The sequence below is a fragment of the Poromitra crassiceps genome (genome assembly GCF_964638095.1).
Source record: "Poromitra crassiceps genome assembly, chromosome: 12".
NCBI lineage: Eukaryota > Metazoa > Chordata > Actinopteri > Beryciformes > Melamphaidae > Poromitra > Poromitra crassiceps.
The window spans coordinates 14,716,478-14,738,871 of NC_139632.1; the positions used below are offsets into that span (position 1 = coordinate 14,716,478).

Sequence of the window (22,394 nt, forward strand, 5' to 3'; positions counted from 1 at the left end):
AAAGAAAGGGAGAATGTCAAAGAGTTTCTTGGATTTCAGTCCCGTTAAAGATTGACATAGCTTGGACACCGAGGGTGAGACTTGCAAGAAAAAAACCTAGCCTATGCTCACTTGCTCAGCCCAGCTGCCTGCGTCAGCCAGATGTCAATTGCCAATTCATAATCCGATGACTATTCATCACAGACACTTATCTTTCTCTGTCCAATGCCACTTTTTCTATGACACACGAGAGTGTGCCTGGAACTGTTGGCGGTTGCCTGCAACACTGTGGTCATTGTACTGGCGAGTCTTTAATTGAGCATTGAAAAAACACCCCTCAATCATTCTGTAGCTCGCCTATACAAACTGCAGCAGATGGCAAGATACGGCACAGTACCGGGGGTTGACAGGCAGGCTAGTCTAGTTTGCTCTAGAAAATGTTTCTCCCTAATCCACCAGCAGCAAGGAAACACGTACAGTACTATACATACACCCTACAGTAGGCCTATAGTTTGAGGACACAGATTATCAAGTGGAAAAGCTTCGGCAAGACAGCACATAGGCTTCAAGACTTCTTACAACATACTGAAAGACAGATGAACTCACACACATCATGGCAATCTCATCTCGAAATATTTAGAGAACGAGATATATATATTTTTTTAATCGCGGCCTATGATTGCAGCTTCAGCAAGTCCATTTGTGAACCCATCTGTGACAGCTAATGATGGCAACAATACTGCTGTGTCCAGACTGTTAGGTTATTATTAGTAGGCAGAGGTGACAGTGGCTCTGGTAACAAGTCCTAACGTTAGTAGTAGACGACCATAGACCTGGGTGCTTCCAACTAGATACTTTGTTTGCACAGTACAAAAACTAACTTCCACATACTGCATTGAACTAGCAATATTGTGTGACTGCAGAAGGACAGTCCACTCAAGTGCACTTCCTCTTATTAAGAGCAAAACAGCTAACTGTTCACACTAAGTTAGCTGACCCAAGCATCTTTTTCTCTCTGTTTAGATGGGCAGTTGGATACAGGGCAAACCTCGCGGGCAATAGCAAACAAGGCTAACGTTAGTTGATTTCCAAAGGTCATGGGCAGCACACTAACCTCACTCTTCTAATAATATCAATAAATACTTAGTGAGCCTAACCATCTACTGATCTAGCAAGCTAAATAAGCAGCGATGAGAATCTCAATATAGACTGTGTAACCTATGAAGAGAGTTAACTTGCTATATTTGTAGCAGTGAGCAATAGCACCAGCTCTAGCAAACACACTTTGACAGTGGAGCCATAACAAAACAACACATGGAGGCTCATAACATTCCTGACTAGGACCAAATAGCCTCCAGCAAACTACGGCATTGCAAAATAATGTTATTTACATCCCCCAATCGAATCGAAACCGCACAACGTTTGCTTGGCATTAGTTTGCTAAAGCAGCTCAAACAGCCCCATTCTACACACAAACTAGCACTTAGCTAGCATGCTAGCTAGCTAGCTACGCCCTTACGCAGTCCCCAAAGAGATTAGGCAGAAACTTTTCCCAGTCAGAGCCGGACGAAACTTCCAAAAAGAAGGACACGGATCGCCGTACGACCGCGTTTTCCCCTATCAACATTAACCAACATTATTGAAATGTTTATGAGTAGTAGATAGAGGCTAGACAACATTTCTGGTCGTTAGATTTGAGTTGTAAGACAGTGTTACCTGAGTAAGAGACAGAGTGGCAGCCATAGTGTTTCTGTTCCCACTGCTTTCATTCTGCGCTGCTGCCAGACTCACACAGGGGTCGCTAAAAAAACCTGGCGCTGGACTTTCAACAGGAACCATGGAAATCCATGACTGGAATGCAGACAGTCTGTCTACCGTGGACTTTAATCATAGCTATTTAGATAGTCTGCCATGTAGCATCCCTACAGCCAAAACATAACATATGGCTAACAACTATAAATTAGCCAATGAGGAGTGTGAGAAATGTGAACAGGAAAAAAAGCTAAATGTTACTAACTTAATATATAGCTAGTAAAATGCCCTAAGGATCATATAGTGGCCAATGTACAATTATGTAGTCTGCAATGCAGCCAAAGTGAGTCCCACTGTAATATAATAAAAGACATCTTGATAGGGAAAGGACTTCTAACTCATTTCCTTCTGGTAGTATTTATTGGACAGATTCCCCCTCTTTTTACACAGCAAAATGAAAACATCCTCCCATTTCAATCACTAGCATTAGTACAAAATGTGTCTTTACAAAAGGACCAGCTTTCAGTCTGTTTGGGACAGTGTGTTGGGCTACAGCAGTGTGGAAATGAGAGAACTGCTCACTATATCTACGGCAAGCATCCAGTGACAGACCACACTACTGGATGAACCTAAAACGAATACGTGCCATTGGACAGAAGCTCTTTCCTGCGACTTAAGCGTCCTACAGTTCAGGAGTCTACAGTAAATGCATGGTTTATTTCTAGACACACAAATCTACCTGCACTGAAGAGAAAAAAAGTTGCTATTTTTACTATACAGTACAAAACTATGCAAGGGATTCCAGCTCAAGGAACCCCATATCACCTTCCTATGGGCAACGTCATTTTTTTTAGCAGGCCGTCACATATATACAGTTTTTGTCCTGATGCACTCTTGTCCGTACATCATACACAACTTTATGGATCTGAGAGGATTAGATAAGAAGAGACAGGATAAAAGTAGACCTCCATATTATGTCTAACCTTACAAACTCCTCTGAGATCCACACAACACACAAGGAGGGTCAAGAGGGGCAGCTTGCAAAAAGGAAAAATAAAATAAAACCACATGACAGATTAATAAAAACAAACGCCTGAGGTAAACAAAACATTTTCATGGATCATAACCGAAATGTATCTTTTCATGTAACAAAGACAAGAATAAACTTCATAAAAACTCAACTTTGTGCAGAACACAGCTGACAACTTATATTTTCTGTTGCATATTAACAGCAAATCAGTTGTATGAGTGTTGTTTAATAGTTTCCGGTCTCGACAAACTTTATAGCCTTCATTCTTTGCGTTGCGGTTACAGCCTCCTTGTTTCATAACAACAATAGCACATGTAAACATGAAAACAAAACAGTTGTTGCCCTTTTTCACGTCGTCCTGTAAACAAAACTAAAGCCCCCACCCCCCGCCCCAGGGTGTCGGTCATGAAGGTCTTTCAGCTCAGTCTCCAGCCTTGATCCAATGGCTCATTGACACAGTCACGTTCTCTTCTAAAAGTTCCTGTGAGGAGTTTATAACTCATCTTTGAGTTTAGAGTCTGTGCCTTCGTCGTCGTCGTCCTCCTCCTCCTCCTCCTCCAGCTCATCCTCCTCCTCTTCTTCCTCTTCCTCATCCTCCTCCTCTTTCTCCTCTTCCTCCTCCTCCTCCTCCTCCTTGGCCTCATCTTTCCTCTGCTTGTCCTCATCGTCACGCTTCTTTCTCTCCTCCTCCTCTTGGCTCTCCTTCATCTTCTTCTCTGGGTCCTGGGAAGGAAGTAAACAAAAAAAATTATAGGCTCAGACAGCAATATTAATTAGTTCCAAAAGCTGCTATTTTTTTTAGCAAAATGAACCTTCAGAATAAAGAAGACAGAGTAAAATGTTAGTGGAAGATCTGCATCAAAAACTCAGTAGTCTGAGGGATGCCGGTAGGTTAGCATAGGGCAGTTTAGGCTGTAGATTAGCTAGATTCTTTGGTTGCTAGGTAGTTCAGGCTAAGGTTAGAGTATGCTTGTTTTATATAAGATTTTTCAATTCTGTTTATTGATTGTGCTTAGCTAAATCTAGCTAGACACGCGTGCGTGCGTGCATGGTAGTAGTGGTGGTACATGTAGTAGTTTATTTGACACAATGTAATATCCACATAAAAAAGCTTCAATTGAAGACAGTTTACATACATGTGTTTACATGTGTGTGTGTGTGGGGGGGGGGGCAGTTTTGTTTAGTTAGATCTAGCTGGACACATTCTCTGTAAAGTCCTGTGACACATCCTTGTGATAGAGTGCTATATAAATAAACAAACGTGACTTGAAAACAGGTGAGGACGGAGGCTGAGGAGGACTGACCTTGGCTTGACCCCACGTGTCGCTGCCGACTTCTTCTGCCTGGATTGGGTCGTTGGTGATAAGGAAGTTATCAAAGATGGTCCCAGACTTAACCTGCAGCAGAAAGACATTTACAGTATGTTATTGAGTTGATATTATACTGTCAGCTGCTTCATACAAAGAAATGACAAACAAAACCAAGTGAATAACTAGTGTGCTATAGGATCTAAAATCCAAATATAAACAGGAATGTAATGTAAGGGTTTTGGGCACCAGCATAGGACTTTTGTCTGCCATCTCCATCCCATTTGCATTAGCCCACATTCAAATTAGTCCAACAACAAAGATGATTTGCACTACGTCTGGCAGAAAATACTTTAGCCACAGGGCAGAGAGCTAGGGAATTTATGAATATAGGTGATGAAGATGTGATATATGATCAGTTTGACTACTGTTAACAAAATATACTGATTTTAAGTCATTTTGGACAAAAGCGTCTGCTAAATGGAATAGGTAGTAAAAGCAAGAACCAAATATTAATGTTTGGTCTTTGGTAAGAACATAAATAGTAGATAAACATTGTACAGACTTGTCTTATTTAGTCAGAAAGTAGTCGGCCATCTTACCTGCCACAGGTCGAGACCGATGACGCCGAAGCTGTCATATTTGTAGACCTGGGCATCGGCAGTGTACTCTGGGTTGTCGATCTCAGGGTGGACCCACTTGCCCTTGTAGGCAGGGTTGTCGATCTCACTGGGATTCCACTCGCCCTACGGAAAGCAAGTGGACACAGAAAGCCATGTAACATTACATGGTTCGTTTTGAGAAATCACAAAAGCAAAAAGATCTTCTGATGACGTCGTTTATCGGGGGAAATTATGCCGCAACAGCTTTTTCTTTCTTGGACAGAGAGAAGCGTGGGGAATTAAAAAGGGACATGAGGGCAAAAAAATATTCCTGAATGTTCATGAAACGGCTCTGAAATTGGAATTAGAGATGCATCGTGCAAAAAATGACTAAAACAAGAGAAGGGTGGAAATACTGTCATACTGTGACATCACATTTTGATGAAACTGACCCACAAATCTAAGAAAAGCCCTTTAAAAAGTGCTTTATTATAGAAAGTTAATACCCCAACTTAGTAGTATAGTATAAATATTTTTCGGTGCCGACAAAGACGACACTGTTTTTACTTGTGTTGAGAAGTAGTATATTACTTATCAGAACTTGTGTACTATCAGTTTTTTTTTCTACCTTGTAGTCGGGGTTGGTGACCATGGGAGGCTCCCACTCTCCATCCATCTCATCGTCCCAGTCGTCGGGCTTCTTGGCATCAGGATCTGGGATGTTCTCGGATTTGTCCCAGTCCTGCCAAACGGACACGGGGGGGAAACACAACTATGCTGAGGCAAATCAAATGCATTTTGGAAACAGGTACTGTACATACAAACGAGGGCTGTTCAATAACAAAAATGACATTTAAGGGTAGGCAGGATATATATTCATTCATTTTTCATTTTAAGAATGGCGTTTACCTGTTTTTGCAAATGAACTCTTATATACTGTATATATATATATATATAATTTATATGATATTATATCATATCATATATTTATATAATAGAAATTTAAAAAAAATCTTTAAGCGTTTTAATCAAAAGACTGACCTCAGGTTTCTTATCATCAGGGTCAGGGATCTTCTCCCTCTCATCCCAGTCGTCTGGCTTCTTGGCCTCAGAGTCCTTGATTTTCTTCGGAGGCAGGAAGTCCCAGTCCTCCTCCAGACTGCCGGACTCCACCTTCTTATTGTCGATCTTAACCTCGTAAGTGTTGTCAGGGTTGACGACCAGTGTGTACAAGTGAGTGTACTCATCATCCTGCATGACAGACAAACAGATGATTAAACCCATGAGCAGTGGGTCATTTGTTGTTGAAGGGACAAGTCATTTTGTGTGTTATATCCACCGCACCTCAGGTGTTTATAATATGCAATACCATTTGCTATTCTAATTTAGATTCTTAGTTATTTGATTTGAGGGTGAGAAAGAAAGTGAAAGGTTTTGCAATTCCAAAGTTTTAGCAGCAACTAATTACAAAAATAAGTATGCATTTCTTTGTGCAACAGGGCATTGGAATCTGGCAAGGCTCTTTCGTGTACTGTAGAAACCACAACAGTTTCTTGCTGCACGTCTCACCTTGCATCTGATGTCCTTGTTGATCAAATGGTTCTTTCCTTTGTAGTTGAAGATCACATGAACCTTCTTCGTGCCAGGGCCACAGATGTCAGGACCTGAGACGGGAACAGAAACGATGACTGGGATTTCATCTCTCAGTCGAATGTCCAAAAAAACTAAGCAAAGCACGAGGAGGAAAGGCATAAGGAATACCTCAAATGCATCTAAAAGACAACAAATCAGTGGTATTTAACTTGTGTTAATTGTTAGCGAAAGTTACCACTGTCATGTCATTTGTGGAAGCCTTGTTTGTTGTAAGGCATATAAAATGCATCTTTACAATGCCATGAAACATGATGACAAGGACAAGTGCCAAAAAACACAAACCATGTGTTCCTTAACCGATCTGCCAATGTTTTTGAGGAATACTACATTTGATCTCTAGCACTCAAGTGTCTAGAGAGCCACACTGACCAAACATGATGTTGTACTGGGAGTCTCCATGCATGTCTTCCTGGTTGACGTCGGAGGGGAATAGTTTGATATAGCCTCCACCACAGTCGATGCTCTGCTCATGTTTCACAGTGAACTGGATGACGAGAGGCTGGCCCTTGTTGCTGAAGTCGTCAAATCGGGATGACACGGAGTAGAAGCGGGCGTCCTGGCTGGTCTGAAGCCCTGCAGGAGAGATCATGTTACTGCACTTTCTTTCGTACAGGGGCGGTCAGTGTTCCCTCTGTATTCAGCCAGTAGTGCTATGGAAAATGTCACATTATGGATGGATTACATCTGAAACCTAAAGAGCTGCAGTCCTATGATTTAGAATTAATGTTTTATTAAAGTGATAATACGGAAGATTTTCATCTCAATAAATGTCTGTTAAGTCACTATCTATCTGAAAGTGACTTAACACATTGACTGCCAGACGTTTTTTTTTGCTGTAGGTAGCTTCTGCCAAGCCGTTTTTTGAGGATTATGGCTCATTTTATAAGAGCCGAGGATTCGTTTCAGCTTGGAGTTTGTGAACATACAATATCTCAAAAGTACTAATAGAATGTGTACTTTCTCTGTCTAAAAGAGTTAGTTTGTAGAGTTAGTAGTTATGTAAGCATTAGCAGTTGAATACAGCATGGTTTTAGGGTCAGAAAGAATATTCAGAGATAAACGGCTTTTTGTGAAATTGGATGGAACAGTCACTTTAACCATTCATTTTTGGCTCTCTCTCTCTCTCTCTCCCTCCCCCTCTCGCTCTCTCTCTCTCTCTCCCTCCCTCTCGCTCTCCCTCCCTCTCTCTCTCTCTCTCTCTCTCTCTCTCTCTCTCTCTCCCTCCCTCTCGAGTTGCTTCAACTCCTCCCTCCGTGGGCGGACAAGCTTGTCACCAGTCAGTGCTTTGCTGCTCTCCTGTGCCTGCATGTCTGCACGGCCGCTGTTTGAGGAAGTCGGGATGGACTCGCTCGTTTGGAGTTTTGGTTGAGAGAAGCTTTTGCGATTCTGGTCATATTTATGCTGCGTGTTTCAAAGTGTGTTCCTCCACCTGTAATCTATCACCCGATCATAGTAGATCGGCTGAATCTATTATGTAAATTTGCAATCCCGCATCGCCAGCAATCAGCGCGAAAAGGAGAATGGCTGGGCTGAGAATGGCGTGACAAGTTAAAAAAATGCTTTCCTTTCTCTAGCCAGGAGAGCACTGTTGCCACTTAGTGGGTCGGTGGAATGGGTTGTAAACGTTCGGTGGCTCCAATAATTATATAAGAGATGTAAAAGGGTTAGATGCATAACCCACCGTCAAAAAAAAAAAATCGATGCCAAAAACGTGTAAACACGTTGTTGGCAGGGAACAGCTGGATTCTGAAAACATGTTCATACGTTGTTGGCAGTGAATGTGTTAACACAATGGTGATTGAGCGTATGGCCCATTGATGGAAGCCTTTGCATTTTCAGTATTGCAGCATTTATGAACTTGGTGTCTGTGGTTAGCCTGGGTAAACACGTGACCTCTATCTATGTGCTATCAGTCACAAGTGTGACTGATAGCACATAGATAGAGGTCACGTGGAGGCTGGGTTTACCCAGGCTAGTCTGTGGTGACAAAGGGTGGGCGGAGCTAACACAATAGACTCACTCTGTAGGTTCCTGACAACTCTTGTGTGAAGTTGGATAACAAGCTTTTTTCCAGGCTCTGCTAGCATTACGGTTGGATACTATGGCCGAACAAACTGAGTAATGTCACATAATAACAGTTTGGATCTCACCTGCAATTACCACTGATCGCCAATAGGTGTCACCCAAGAGAACAAAACTGAAATCTTCCATATTATCACTTTAAATTACTATATATGTGAAACCAATGTGGTTTAACACTGCACTAACTTCAACCACAACAAGGACCAGAATGCAACAAAAACTAACATTACTCCCAAGCATCTGTAATTGAACCTCCTCCACAGAGATATCAGAGATATACAGATATCAGCCTATCAGCATTTTTTGTAAACAAACGGCATCACTGGGTGGAAATGGCAATGGGACCCTATTGAGCCTGAGCTTGAGCGTCTCACTCTAGCTGGCTGACCCAGTTTACATTTTAAAAACTGCGACAGTTCACACAACTTTAAAGCTGCATTCAGCGATGTTGTTGTGTTAAAATAGGTCTAAAACAGCTATATATTCCCTTAGGACCCACTATTGTATGGTATCTGGTGTATGATATCACCACAGAGCCTCTCATTCTCTAGAATCAGTTCTGAAAGATTTTGGGGTCGGCGACACGTTTGATCCAATCAGAAGGCAGAACTCCATAAGAGGCAGCCCTGACTGAGGGGGAAAGGATGCCTCTCACCTTTGTCTTTCTCTGCATCGCTGTAGAACTTCCCGGCAGTCAAGACAAACTGGCCATAGTCTGACTTGTGTTTGGACTCCACCCAGCGACTCTTCCAGGCATCTGAAAAAACAGTTTGCACATGACAATTCAGCTGGACAGTCACTTTGACAGGATCACCATCAGTGTGTACGAAAACAAACATGACGGGGCGTGTCGGTCGGGTATGACAGTGTGAAAGAGCAGGGCAGACATGCAGCAGGCAGGGGGATGGGAGGGAGGCAGGCAAGCAGGCGGAGTTAGCTAATGCCCCGGGGGAAAAGATGGGGATGGGGGTCAAAAGATGGATGATGCTACCCATATTATAGGTTCAATGCATTTCAAGATGAGCCGTCAGCACACAACGCATCACATCATATGCCAGTAAAAAAAAATCATAAACTGCAGCCAACAAGCTGATAATGATCGAGGCAGCTCTGCTTGAGCTGGGCTAGAGCATGGTCCGTGCATGCATGTAGCCTACTGACTGACACCTCTGAAACATTTAACGTTACAATTTCAACAAAAACTGCGAAACTGATCAACATCAACAGTAAAGGATAGGATTCTCTTTCAAGGATCTTACCCCCATCTTCAAATTGTTCTCGAAAATATACAGTGGACTCGGCCAGCACATATGCGGCCGATACGGCCATCAAAAGCAGCGACAGGGCGGTCATCCCCACGAGCTATAGCACCCTTTCAAATAGAAAATAACGGACTATAAATATAAATACAAATAACGTTAACGTTAAATGAAAATGCCCCGTCCTGTTTCCCAGCCCAGACTCGTAAAAACGCCGCTGCTGTTCTCCTCTCGGCTCGGAACAGATGTCTGAATGTGATTGGACGCCGGCTCCGAACCTCAATCAGGAAGCGTAACTGACCTCAACCAATCGGATGAAGGGGAAGCGTTCTACTTCCGCATTGATGCCAATCCGGGAAAAAGTTGAAGTGGACAGGGACAGGGGACCTTATGGACCTTATAACACATGGTCCAAATATTCGTTTTTACCACGTGCGCAGCCTGCGCAGCGCGTGGTGGTCAAGACAAGGCTTTTTGGGATGAGTCAGGCATTCATTCATTCAGTCAGTCAGTCAGGAATGGATAACCGATATGATGTCATCAGTGATTATGTAATCAATGATGTCATCCTTCCTGGCTGAGGTGATGTCATCAGTGATGTCATCAGGCTTTAAACCTGCCAAGCTTGGGTCAAGACAAGGCTTTTTGGGGCGAGTCAGGCATTCATTAATTCAGTCAGGAATGGATAACGGATATGTCATCAGTGATTATGTCATCAGTGATGTCGTCTTCTAATAGCTTTCCGGCTGCTGGCTGGGGCCATGGTCAGGGTGGGGGAAATCGTCCTGTTCTCCCCATTCATCATAGTTAGCATTTAGCTGCTAGCCCAGCCCAGGCAGACAGGATCGGGGATTCAACCATCGCAGTAAACACACATCTGAACAGACGTCTATGTACCTGCTCTAGAATCCCCAATCCTGTAGTGTAGAGGTGAGTCAGCCCATTGAGATGTTTTTTTCCCCCACTCCAGCCGTAGTGAAATTCTGTGGGTGTTCCCACACAGACCGACTGTATCTATTCGACCTCTGTTCCCGGACCGCTTGGCCCTTGTGCCAGTACGCCGACCTCCCTCGCTGCTCGACGTCTCGGACTCCCTTCTGCCAATCAGTGATGTCATCAGTGATGATGTCATCAGTGATGTCACCAGGCTTTAAAGCTGCCAAACTTGGGACTGGTGAGTGGGCAAGACACCACCGATGTGTAGCACCCACCTGGATGATGCACATTTTGAATACTCATCTCAGTTCACTTTGATTTATTATCTTGGTAAAAAAAAATGGTGACAAATAGAATAACAGCAAACACATAATTTGTTCAGTATAAAAAGGCATCCATCCCTTGTTGCCAGTTTTATGTTAAATAATAATGTTAAAAACAGTTAAATAATTACACTGACAGAGTCCCATAAGTTGTGGAATGCGGTATGTCGTCCTTAGCTGACGGACTTGAGCATGGACCAGGGGTTGGTGCCGCGGACCTCCATGGGTGGCTGGTTGTAGAAGATGTGGTTGCACAGTTGGTCCAGAGGCGGCTTGGGGTCCAATGTGGCGAACTGAGCTGCCTCCTCAATCTGCTTCCGGATCTCCACGTCCATTATCTTGAATTCCTCGGCGGAGGCCATGTTGTTGCTGAGCATGCGTTCCTTCAGCATGGAGATGGGGTCACTCTTCTTGCGCACTTCCTGGATTTCCTCGCGAGTTCGGTAGGTGACCCCGGGGTCACTCATGCTGTGTCCATGGTAACGGTAGGTCTGCAGCTCCATGAGAATGGGACCCTTGCCCGCTCTGCAGTGGTCTGCAGCGAACTTGGTGGCCTCTCTGACACACAGGACGTCCATCCCATCCACTCTGATCCCTGGTATGTAGTCTCCTCTCCTGTAGTAGTCGGTGCTGGCTGAAGCTCTCTCCATAGACGTCCCCATGCCGTATTTGTTGTTCTCGCAGACAAAAATACACGGCAGCTTCCACAAGGCAGCCATGTTGAACGACTCGAAGATCTGGCCCTGGTTGGCTGTTCCGTCTCCGTACAGAGCGACACACACCTGGTTGTTGCCTTGGTACTGGCAGGCCAGAGCAATGCCTGCTCCTAAAGGGACCTGTGCTCCTACGATGCCGTTGCCACCATAGAAGTGTGGGGCGTACATGTGCATAGAGCCTCCCTTGCCCTTGGCACAGCCCCCTTTACGACCCGTCAGCTCGGCCAGGATCTCCTTGATGGAGACGCCGTGGGTGTAGGTGTAACCCGTGAGCGCGGTACGCCGTGATCACGTGATCCGACGGGTTGATGGCCGCCTCAATGCCCATGGCACATGCTTCCTGTCCGTCGTAGAGGTGGCAGAAGCCCCCGATGATCTTCTGCTTGTAGAGCTGGTCGGCCTTGAGCTCCATGCGGCGAACGGTCTCCATGGTGCGATAGTACTGCAGGCCCTGCGCCCGCGTCAGCTCCGCCCGCACCGGAGGGCCCTCCTCCAGACGGTGCACATCGCATTTCTTGATGTCAAAGGTCACCTGAGGGGTGAAGTCAGCACAGGAACGGGAAAACATGACTCTGCACGCCACTGACACTGTTTGGGCGCCCTTGCCAGTGACCCGACACAACGCATAGTCACATTTTATCTGAATGAAATGCTCTTGAGTCATTTACCAGACTTTGTTTTAGAGAGTTCAGTCGTTCATTTGTCCAGTTTTTGGGGTATTTTACCATCTTCAAGCTCCTGTTGTTGGTGACAGATGTTTGAAAAAGTTGTGTATCTGGAAGATTAGCCATTCTTCTGTCTACACTGGTCTGTGTCTTTACAGGGCTTCAATTGGAGTTTGAAGGGAATTATGGACAACAAATTGTCAATCATATCCCCTTTTTCCTGGAATACTAGGAATCTTGTGGGCTACGGGCGCTCGATCCCTAGGGTGGAGACTGGAGATGATGCACCACTTGTCAATGTCCTCTTCTCCCTACCTTTACTCCCACCACTTATAAAGCCTCAGCCAAGAAGGATTTATTACACTAGCAATCTCGTGTGCTCGATTCCTAGGCTTGCTCACCCACTGCACGTCACGCAGCTCGGGCCTCACCTGCTCTATGACATCACTGATGATGACATCATCACTGATGACAACGTCATTGAACTCATGTAGCGTCAGCCAGGAAGGATGAAATCACATCATTAGGTAATTAGGGCAATCACCTAATTAAAAAATCCGGTTCTGTCAGGTCAGGTGCTCTGTACAGCCCCTGAAAGTTTCAGTCCGATTGCACGTAAAACAGCATAGCTCACTCACACACAGGTACGCACACGGACACAGCTCTTGAGTGGGGGCGGCAGAGGGTGAGAGGAGGATCGGGTTTTAAAGAATGTAGGGAAACAGTGGATGGATCAATCCAGAAGGAGGCGGTAACTGCCATAAAACACCACAGAAGAAGAAGGATTTATTACATCACCGATGACAACACTTTTTTTTTAAGTGGAGACATAATTCCTTATTCCTTTAATCAACAGCAAATAAGTTACAGTAGGATACTGACAACTGAGATTTATTTGCAAAATGTACACAGAAAAAAAATAAAGGTTTCCACCTCCAAACTGTACGCAGCAGTTTGACAGTGAAAATGAAAGGCACAGTCAGTATTAGTCATCAGGGCGGATTCCTCCTGCTGTAACACTGACCGTGACAAAGTTAGTCTATAAACACAACATTTGATTTTGATACTGTGATAAGACACTCTTATGCACTCACTCAGTGCCAAATCCTATTTTTGTTAGCTTGCATGTTCTCTGTTATCGTAGATGTTGAACTGTTATTTACTTCCTCATTGAAACGGTTAGAGGAGGAGGAGGAGGAATGTGGTGCCTGGCTGAAGTGATGACATCAAAGCTGCCATTGTCCAATAAAAGAGGGAGGGGGTTGGGAGCAACATGTTTTGATGGAGAGGAGCAGTATGTTCACTGATGCCGATGGAAACTGACAGAATGTGGATTGATAGCAATAGTGGAGCAAACACACTAAGGAGTGAATGGACCAACAGCGAGCCCAGCAACAAAAGCCCCACTAACACTTGGTGTGTATTCAAGCGATCAAAAGAAAACATCTCCCTCCCCAAAACCCTAACTGTACATCTGCACCATAAGCCATCTGAGAAGTGTATTTACAACCTAATTTTGTCAGTTCATTCTTAGTAGCTTGGTGGGGTGTGACTATGCATGTTGTGGGTATGGGGTACGGTGGCGCAGTCGGTAGCGCTGTCGCTCTCACAGCTCGAAGGTCCTGGGTTTGATTCTCACCTGGGACGCTGTGGGCGCTGGAGTTGTGACCCCCCCATATCTTCAGTGCCTACTGCCCAGGTGGGCTATCTCGTCGAAAGGGCCTTTCTGTGTGGAGTTTGCATGTTCTCCCCGTACCCCCCAGGGGGTTCCTCCGTACATAACCCCCCACTAAAAACATGCAGAAGATCGTCATCCGACCAGTGACGACAACATCTGAAGTTGGTCCAATGATGGTCCAATGAAGGTCCCCGGGCGCTGGAAAGAAAAAGCGACCACTGCTCCTGGCCTGCCCCCCGGAGGAAAGGACAAGCCTGGATGGGTCAAATGCAGAGGACATATTTCACCGGCCACCGTCAGCATGAGTGTGTGTAGTGGCCGCATGCATGTGTTGTAGTGTGTTCGTGTGACAATAAAGACGGGCTGCCGTCTGAAATCGTGTTTTTTTTCTTCTTTCTCCCACTGATGACATCACAATTGCTCAAGTGACATCACAATCATGACACACACCGCCACCCACTTAGCCAATTTTAATATTGCAACATCAATTCAGCTAACTGTGTAGGTTAAATATTGTGTTTGTGTGGTTAAATCAGTTGTAGTCGCTGTGGTGTATCCATTAAAATACATGAGAAGAAAATTGATTTCCAACTGGTCTTTATTTAATGGCTGTAAGGAGTGGGGGGTGTGGTTTCTGAAAATAAGAAAATAAACAATGAGAATAACAGAACAATTTTATTATTAAACCATTATATTATCTTGTAATTCCACTTTTAGCCACAGTGTAGCAGTGTACGGTCCATTATACAGACTAACAATTTCCAACTAGCAATGATATGCAAAAATAATACTGTACAAGTGCTTTACTCCAGTAAATAATAAGGATTATAGGCATGCTTATCAATTGCAAATGATTTGCAACAACTGGTAGTAAAGGCACTTGACTAAAGTGTTAATAAATTTCCATTAACTTTCGGCTGATCCTGCAAAGCTCAGTGGAAGTTTTGTCTTTTTCATAGGTCTTTTTGCGCCCACAAGTGTGTTGAGGGAGTTTGCAATGCTGTGTAGAGCCAGTTTTCAGGCAGAGGAAAACAGCTAGGGAGGTATTTTTGCATTACTTTCATGCCATCCTCGAAATATGACTGCTTTATCGAACAAAACGAATAAATAAATAATGGATTGGCAAAATAATGAACAAATAATTTGGAACTCATACACGTTTTTCTTACAAATTAATCCACTGAAAATTGCATGGAGTAATGAATTTCACAGGGCAAGTTTATTTTCTTAAAATAGAATCACGACTGTAATGAGACTTCTTTCCAACCATGTTCTGTGACTATCTGAGAGCAGAACCAGTGATGCAGGCCAACACAGACCTGTGTGTGAGAGTATGAGTCAAAACATACTCAGAAAAAAAAACTATTTGCACAGATGCTATACTAAGGAAAGGATGATGGTGTTAATTTTTTATTTATGGAGTTCATACGACGCCATGGAATTCTCTGCCTAAAAGAAATTAAAGCACTCTTATCAAACAAAATTACACAAAACAGCTAGCTTTCAAATGAATTCATTACTTACAACATTTCGTTCAAATTCTTCTCTCGCAACTGTTTGCACCAACAGTTTAAATTGTTACAACTGCATCACAGACAGTCCCTGTACGTACCACGCCAGGTACGTAGTCTGCATTTACACTCCACATAAACTACCTGAGCCCAAAATGTCCACGATGTACAGTAAGGTAACAATACAATAATATGGCACAGCAATGTGTTCAAATATGACAATAAAGGAAATACATTATTGATGCAAACTAAGCACAAATTCTGACATGCAAATACTGAAACATCATTGACCTGATCTACATTTCAAAACAGTGCAACTCAAGACTTTGAGTGAGGTGAAAAGACAAATACAGCATGACATGACGAAAATGGCAATATCAACTGGCCCTCTGTGAGTCAAAACGCACAAAAACCACTAATGCCATCTCCTTCAGCTCTCTGCCTTGGCAGTGTGTAGGTTCAAACCGGACAGGTGGGGACGGACGAGCAGCCGCGCTGCACGTGATGACCAGCCTGCGTAAATACGTGTTCCCCAGCAACGGTATTCATGTGTGCAGGGTGTGACGCGCTGCTGCTCCCTGTAGTACCGGAGCTGCCCTGCTGTCCGGTCTTCTCCGAGGGACCTGGGCAGGCACGGGATGTATCTTGGGGGACGGGGGACGAGGGCTTGGGGAGAAGACGTCTCTGCTGTGGCTCGTATGCAGATGGACTGGTGAAGCGATCTCACTCCTCTCCTCCAGGTCTATCTCGATCTGCGTCTCGTCTCTAGGGGAGAAAGAAGTTGATTCTCTGGGGTATAGACTTGCAGCCCTGGGCCGAGAACAGTCTCTCCTCTTTGGGGACGTATAGCATTGCCTTGGCCACCTCATCCAGCGTGGCCTCGTCCGGCTCCAGGCCTCGGGCTGCGTAGGCGTCGCCCGCACAGAGCTTAACATGGCGATACTCCAGCGGCAGGAAGGGCACAAAGAAGTCGATCAGGTGGCCGGACATCAGTTCACTCTGAGCAAAACCACCTGGGAAAGAAAGTCACGCAGGGAAAAAGATAAGAATCTCTCAAGCCCCATTCATTTTTTTTTGTATAGTGACATTGAAGCAGTGATAAATACACACATTTATAAAGTATTTTATCAATCTGTAGAAAGAGTATTTTATCAATATGTGCAGCTGAGATTAAAAAAACACTCCTAATGGTCAAAATTTAATGGTTGTAGCACCAATGAGAGAGTGGTTAATTTTCAAAAGTCAACAGAGTCAGGTTGAGTGATCGCTAAAGTCATTACTGATTGGTGCCCCCAGGATTTCGGGGGAACCAATCACTGGCCAGGATTCCGAAAGAAGTTTGGAGCTAGAAGTTTCCAGGACCCAGACAGCATGCAGTAACGAAGTGGATCAGCGTAAGAACTCTCGTGGGTCTAGCGTTGAGACTAGCTGTTATTATTATATAAAGTGATGAATTATTTACATGGTCAGAAGGGAAATGTAATGTTTGGGTCTGATAATGAGAAAAAATGTGATCCTTCACCTCCTAAAGCAAATAATTAAAAATGACCAAAGCGTCATTTTTTTATTATATTGCAACCCTTTATATTATATTGCAACCCTAAAGGCTCTTTAGATTCCCTGTGGATTTTGACATCCACAGGTAGAATCGGGTCTGGTGTGCATACATCAAATCAGAGGCAACTCATTTGTATAGCAACAACACAATTGAGAATCCATTCATATGTACTGCATATCCAAACAAATATGACTGCCGCACACCTTGAGACTCCATGGCTTCAGCTCGTAGCCGATGCTCTAGATCCTCCATGCCGATATCCTCACGGTTCTGACCAGAGTGCCAAAAGTCCAGCGCTACATCGTTGATTGTCGCTCCACCTATATTACTGCAGAGAGCATAGCAAGCATGGCAAAAGACACTGAGCGATGGAAAGTCTCTGCCATTTGTTGATTTCTTGGCTGTGTTTGTGAGATGGTTTGTCAGTTCAAATGGTGTGTATATGTTATGTATCAGTCGTAAATATAAATGACCCTTGGATAAATGATCTGACCTCTATCATATTACTCTCACTTAGTGTTCAAGGCAATAAATGTGTTTCTATATATGACTCAGTACATCATTCCACAGTGCAAAACTAGACATGAGTAATTGAGAACATGAAAAATCCATATAGGGTGATAATGCAGACAGAGGAAGAAACATCTGTCATTACAGATGAACTGCCAAAATATCTGGGCCAGTGGTCTTTGGTTACTGGTTTGAAGTGCCTGATTGCAAATAAAGTATGTGTGAATTTATTTGAGTTTTGAGCCAGGTCTGATGCTCTATGTCCACCGGCTGCATTACGGCTCCGTGCAGCTGCCTGAACAGAGCCACACCCATGTAATCTGCATGCGGGATCCGATCAAAATAGAACAGGTGTGTATTTTTTCTGTACCGCATGTATTCCCCATTTATTAACATGGGCGAGAGTCTGTAACAGCAGTTTTACCGGATCCGCACCGCATCCGGTGTACATTGGATTTAACAGTCGGTATGTGCCTGGAGTTTGGTCTCACCTGAGGAAGAGAAAGATGGCTCTGCGGTAGCTGACCCCGTCTACGTTGTCATAGTGATCCATGTAGGGCTTGATGGCATCGATGAGGCCTGGGTGGAGCTTCTCAGCCTCGTCGAAGATGAACAAAGTCTGAGAGCAGCGCAGCACCATGTCCCGGATCGCCTCTCTGAGCTGGCCCTGCACAGAGAGAGGGGAAGACCGCAGCGCCACAGTGAACATCACTAACATCTTCAAATATCTCAATCTCAAGACAACACAAGTGAAACAACATGCTCCATGTTGTTTCACTTGTCCATGTTTTGTTTTACATGTATTCGCTATGTTTTTTATATCTGCTTGCACACAAATTGCCCTTCTGGGACAAATAATAAACTTGAATCTTGAATCTTGAACAGTTCAATTTTAACACGACTTTTTAGACTATGTATCTTTACCTATTTCCTGAATGATCTTCAACACATTTTCTTTGTTCTATTCTTAGTCTACTCTCTGCTGCTGCAATGACCCAATTTCCCCTTAGGGATCATTAAAGTTTCATCCAATCTAATCTCGGGGACTGACATGAGAGACTGCCAAATGTAATTCTTGAGTCCACATTTGCAGATTCTGACCTTATCTGTTTGAAAAGTCCTCCTATCTACTATGTCCTGTTGGATCAGTGTGTGTAATAATATTGTGTCAATATCATTTTGAAATCCAATGCAGTGATTGTGTAAAAATCTGTTTGAGAGGACCACGCTGGTACCTGTCACCTGGTTGGACAAGTGCCTGGTTCCAGAAAGCATGCAATTATTTTCTTTATTTTTCCACCAGCAAATATACCAGTACTACTACTCACTCGTAGGATAAATGTTTGATTTGAATCACTATTCCAGCTAAGACTAAATCTGTCACGTGTGTAATTGCAAAATACTATGACAACGCAGCTCTGGCTGTATCTGATTAAGCAACAGCTGCATGCTCCAGGCATGGACAGGCCAACTCCGTGCCAAGAGGGCCGGCTTACCTTGTACGTGTCCACCAGTCTGGCATGCGGGAAGTGGAAAGGGGCGATGAACAGACGGACACACTCGCTTTTCACCCCGTCCCGGTACAAGTTATCAGCCACGATCCGGGCCACAAAGTTCTTGCCTGTGCCGGACCAGCCATGGAAGGAGAGGGTCAGAGGCTTGTTGGACTCTGGGTTGTTGATGAAACCCTGGATGGCCTTCAGAACCACCGACTGGACCAGGTGCTGCCCGTGGAGCTTCATCTGGAGGTCCCGGGACAACCCTGGGCAGACATATGACAGTCATCACACTTGACACTTCAAATTGATAATGGATATTATAATCCCTGCAATAATTTGTCATCATGCCCTGCCAACATATTTTTCACAATATTGGAATATGTGAAAGATAGTCAAAGCATGCATGGACCTTTTATGGATCAATTTGGACAATTGTACCCTGTATGGAATTTCACAGAGCTTTGCCTATGGAACAGACTGTACTACTGACTGTCTAGTCTAATATCCTATTTTTGTGTCATTTGCACAATCTTTAGGGCTTATATAAGTGTCTGCAGCAGTTGTTATACTTTATGTCACTATATCCAAGCTCCACAACACATTCCCATCCTATTCAGTATAACTGTCTCTTATTATGTTACTAGGGTTGTCAGGTGTCAGAGGGCACTCTGTCTCATGCCTTCTGGTTCTGTCCGTCACTGACAGGATTCTGGGCCAAAATATTTGACTGGTACTCTAAGGCCTACAAAATAACCCTTCAGCCGGAGGCAGAACTCGCCATCTTCGGCTGCTAGGAGACCTCTCTGGGCTTCCCCACAGCTATGCAACAGTCTCTGACACTGGGGACAACTGTTGCAAAAAAACTCATTCTGAAAGAATGGAAGTCCCCCTCTTCACCTTCTTTCCAACTGTGGTTGACGGACATGATCTCTGTTATAAGGATGGAGAGGCTATTTGGGACCTGTTTCTAGCCTACCTCGACGAGGTTAGGGGCGGTGGGTGACTTGCCCAGCTGGTTTCTGTTGGACGCCTTGCGTGGGACCCCATGCTCTCTTACAAGTATAAAGGCACCCTATATGGATGGTAGCACCACATTATAATAGCTGTTGATATATGTATGTTTTTACGTTTGTTTTTCCTTTGCTGTGTCTGAGCTTTGTTCATATACTGTATATTGTTAAAATTTGAAAGAAAAAAGTTACCATGGTTTTTGAAGGCTGAAGCCAAAACCAGTGTTTTTAGACTTAAGTCACTAATAGACGATATTTTGGTCAAATATTCAATATCTTTAAGAGCAATGTAAGACAAATCCAAGACACTCTTCTCTAATGAAAAAAAGCCTTAATTTGAGTTGCTGATGCATTGCATTGCATTGCACATGCATTCCTCAGGGTGTCAGTGCAAGATAATCTGTTATGCCAAGCAAAGAACCTTTTAAAACCTTTTTCTACAAGTGTGCCTTGGATTTGGTTGTCTTCATTAACCTTCAATTCTTAACACCCCAACTTCCAATGAGCACCTCTCTACTTCAGTGTGTTAAGAGCTACACTAAAACACGCCACCTATTCAACACTAGGGGAAAGTCTGGAATACATTAGGCTTTTACATGGTAGGCTAAATACATTCAAAACAATGTATTGAACAATTAAAATAAATAAAATGATCAAAGAGAATATAATTTCATTGTGAGTTTTACATGATGCCTTTATGTAGTTGCAGACAGGATTAACCTCGATCATATTGGCACTATACCACATGACTGGCAGACTTCTGATATTTACTAAAGGCCAATATCAAAGATGGGCAAACCGAAATATCACTCTCACCCTATACAACCTATTGCACAGATGGACTCTAACCTATGGCTGCAACTTAATGTGTGCAACGTGGCATGAATGCACCGATAGGATCCCTTTTTGCAAATATTTAGAATGACAGATCCAGGGTCCAAAATTTGCACCAGTCACCAGCAGCTGCTGGTAAAATATGCAAGTGGCTGGTAGATTTGCTTCACCCACCAGCCAAAATAAACAATGGTAATAATTTATTTTATTTTTATTCAGTTAATTTTGGACCATGCATACATCTGTTACAAGTCCCCTTGCACTGTGTCCTGTTGCTCCTATATCATGTGAAGTGTTTGTTAGTTGGCTGTCTTTGCACCACTGCCACCTTGCCAAAGTCCTGAGTTAAAGAATAAAGTGGTTATGATTTACAGTTATTTCGAGTATTTACTGCCTCACAGACTAATCAATCACACATGGACTGGGGCAATAAAGCACCACTAAAAGATACCTGTGATGTTGTTAGTTATTCTGCAGTCTCCAGACTCACAGCACTGGCCCAGGCTACAGTACCACTGGTGCAGCACACTGATGTAGTCCTGGGGAAAACCTGCCAAAACGTCCCTGGTCGGAACTGCTCACATAAACAAGACATTTCATGCACAAGTCAGTTTTATATAGTCGGCTATGAGCAATCAAGTGAAAACAAATGGTTATGATTAACAAGCACAGCACAACAATGTGAATAACAGACTAATTCTTGCGATTGATGGATTAAAAATAGATTGATAGAATAGATTGATAGTTATTTGCGTCCCAGTATTGTAACGATAACGTTATTACGATTTTATTTTATGTACGTACATGCATTAAATCAGTCGGACAACTCATCCAATGTGGATCTAAGCTGTTAGCTAACGTAACGATGTATTTCGCACGGATTGTTAACCTAGCTAATTAATACATCCCCTGAAAGGGGATAGCTATAGCCAATTAATTCCGTTCAGAATAATCTCTTACCTTGCTGGGTAGCATCATCCTGGTTTGGCTGACACTCCCCCTCCCATATATTACAATAAATATAATTAAAATAATACGAGGACGCGTTTGAAATGCTGTCGAACTGGAAGAAGTCAGCCTCGGCGGACAAAGCCCAAAGTAGAGGCGCAAACGAGAAGAGAAACATCGGTGAAGTAGCTAGTTTGAACCCGTCAGATGAATGACTGAACACCGTGTGCCGTCTGCCCATTTAAAACCTGGCTGGCTGTTGCTATCATTGCATTGCTATCCCTCCCTCCCTGGGCTGGTCACTAGGAACAAAGAGTATAATAGGACGAGCCTTATTTGCCAACAGCACTGCCACCATGTTGGCCTGAGAACGCCCCCTTGTGCCGAACAGCCCAGAACCATGACAGCCAATCAGAGGCAGAGCATGGCGGGTTAGGATCTAGACAAGTTTAATCAAGCGCTTATGCTCAACAGTAGCCTACCAAAAAAAAAAAAATCTATATTTTATTGATAGTATTCGGTTACATCACCACATGACCATC

The 22,394-nt window shown here is 43.7% G+C and overlaps 3 protein-coding genes and 1 pseudogene across 4 annotated transcripts in view; all 4 read right to left on the bottom strand.

The window, feature by feature from the left end:
- eps15 (epidermal growth factor receptor pathway substrate 15) overlaps nt 1–1,748 on the bottom strand; it is a gene marked incomplete at its 5' end in the record, with an annotated part of 31,845 nt that extends 30,097 nt beyond the window's left edge. Inside the window, 2 exon segments of the mRNA XM_083648081.1 lie at nt 1,696–1,725; nt 1,728–1,748. Of these exon segments, the coding sequence (XP_083504207.1) occupies nt 1,696–1,725; nt 1,728–1,748 (51 nt within the window).
- A 400-nt stretch (nt 1,749–2,148) lies between these two features.
- calr (calreticulin) lies at nt 2,149–9,887 on the bottom strand. The gene is made up of 9 exons (XM_083648088.1): nt 9,665–9,887; nt 9,061–9,162; nt 6,693–6,896; nt 6,240–6,334; nt 5,712–5,921; nt 5,299–5,412; nt 4,671–4,814; nt 4,066–4,158; nt 2,149–3,484 (listed from the first exon to the last, which is right to left on the bottom strand). The coding sequence occupies exons 1-9, from the start codon at nt 9,756–9,758 to the stop codon at nt 3,254–3,256; spliced, it is 1,287 nt and encodes a 428-aa protein (XP_083504214.1). The 5' UTR covers nt 9,759–9,887; the 3' UTR covers nt 2,149–3,253.
- Nucleotides 9,888–11,096: 1,209 nt separating this feature from the next.
- On the bottom strand, nt 11,097–12,303 carry LOC310786037 (pyruvate dehydrogenase E1 component subunit alpha, mitochondrial pseudogene; annotated as a pseudogene). The gene has a single exon. The product of its transcript is annotated as a pyruvate dehydrogenase E1 component subunit alpha, mitochondrial pseudogene (transcript).
- A 3,955-nt stretch (nt 12,304–16,258) lies between these two features.
- On the bottom strand, nt 16,259–22,030 carry tor3a (torsin family 3, member A; the record flags this gene model as incomplete). The annotated part of the gene is made up of 6 exons (XM_083648089.1): nt 16,259–16,506; nt 17,255–17,379; nt 18,053–18,228; nt 19,058–19,323; nt 21,356–21,478; nt 21,865–22,030. 6 exons carry the CDS (start codon nt 22,028–22,030, stop codon nt 16,259–16,261), a joined length of 1,104 nt encoding a protein of 367 aa, XP_083504215.1.
- Nucleotides 22,031–22,394: the final 364 nt, after the last annotated feature.

What these genes read in the sequence shown, in the direction of transcription:
- calr (XM_083648088.1), bottom strand. Translation starts at nt 9,758, where the DNA reads ATGACCGCCCTGTCGCTGCTTTTGATGGCCGTATCGGCCGCATATGTG. An exon ending in CTGATGATAAGAAACCTGAG is followed by an intron (nt 5,413 to 5,711) that starts GTCAGTCTTTTG and finishes TCCGTTTGGCAG; the next exon opens with GACTGGGACAAATCCGAGAA. An exon ending in TCGGTCTCGACCTGTGGCAG is followed by an intron (nt 4,159 to 4,670) that starts GTAAGATGGCCG and finishes TTTCTGCTGCAG; the next exon opens with GTTAAGTCTGGGACCATCTT.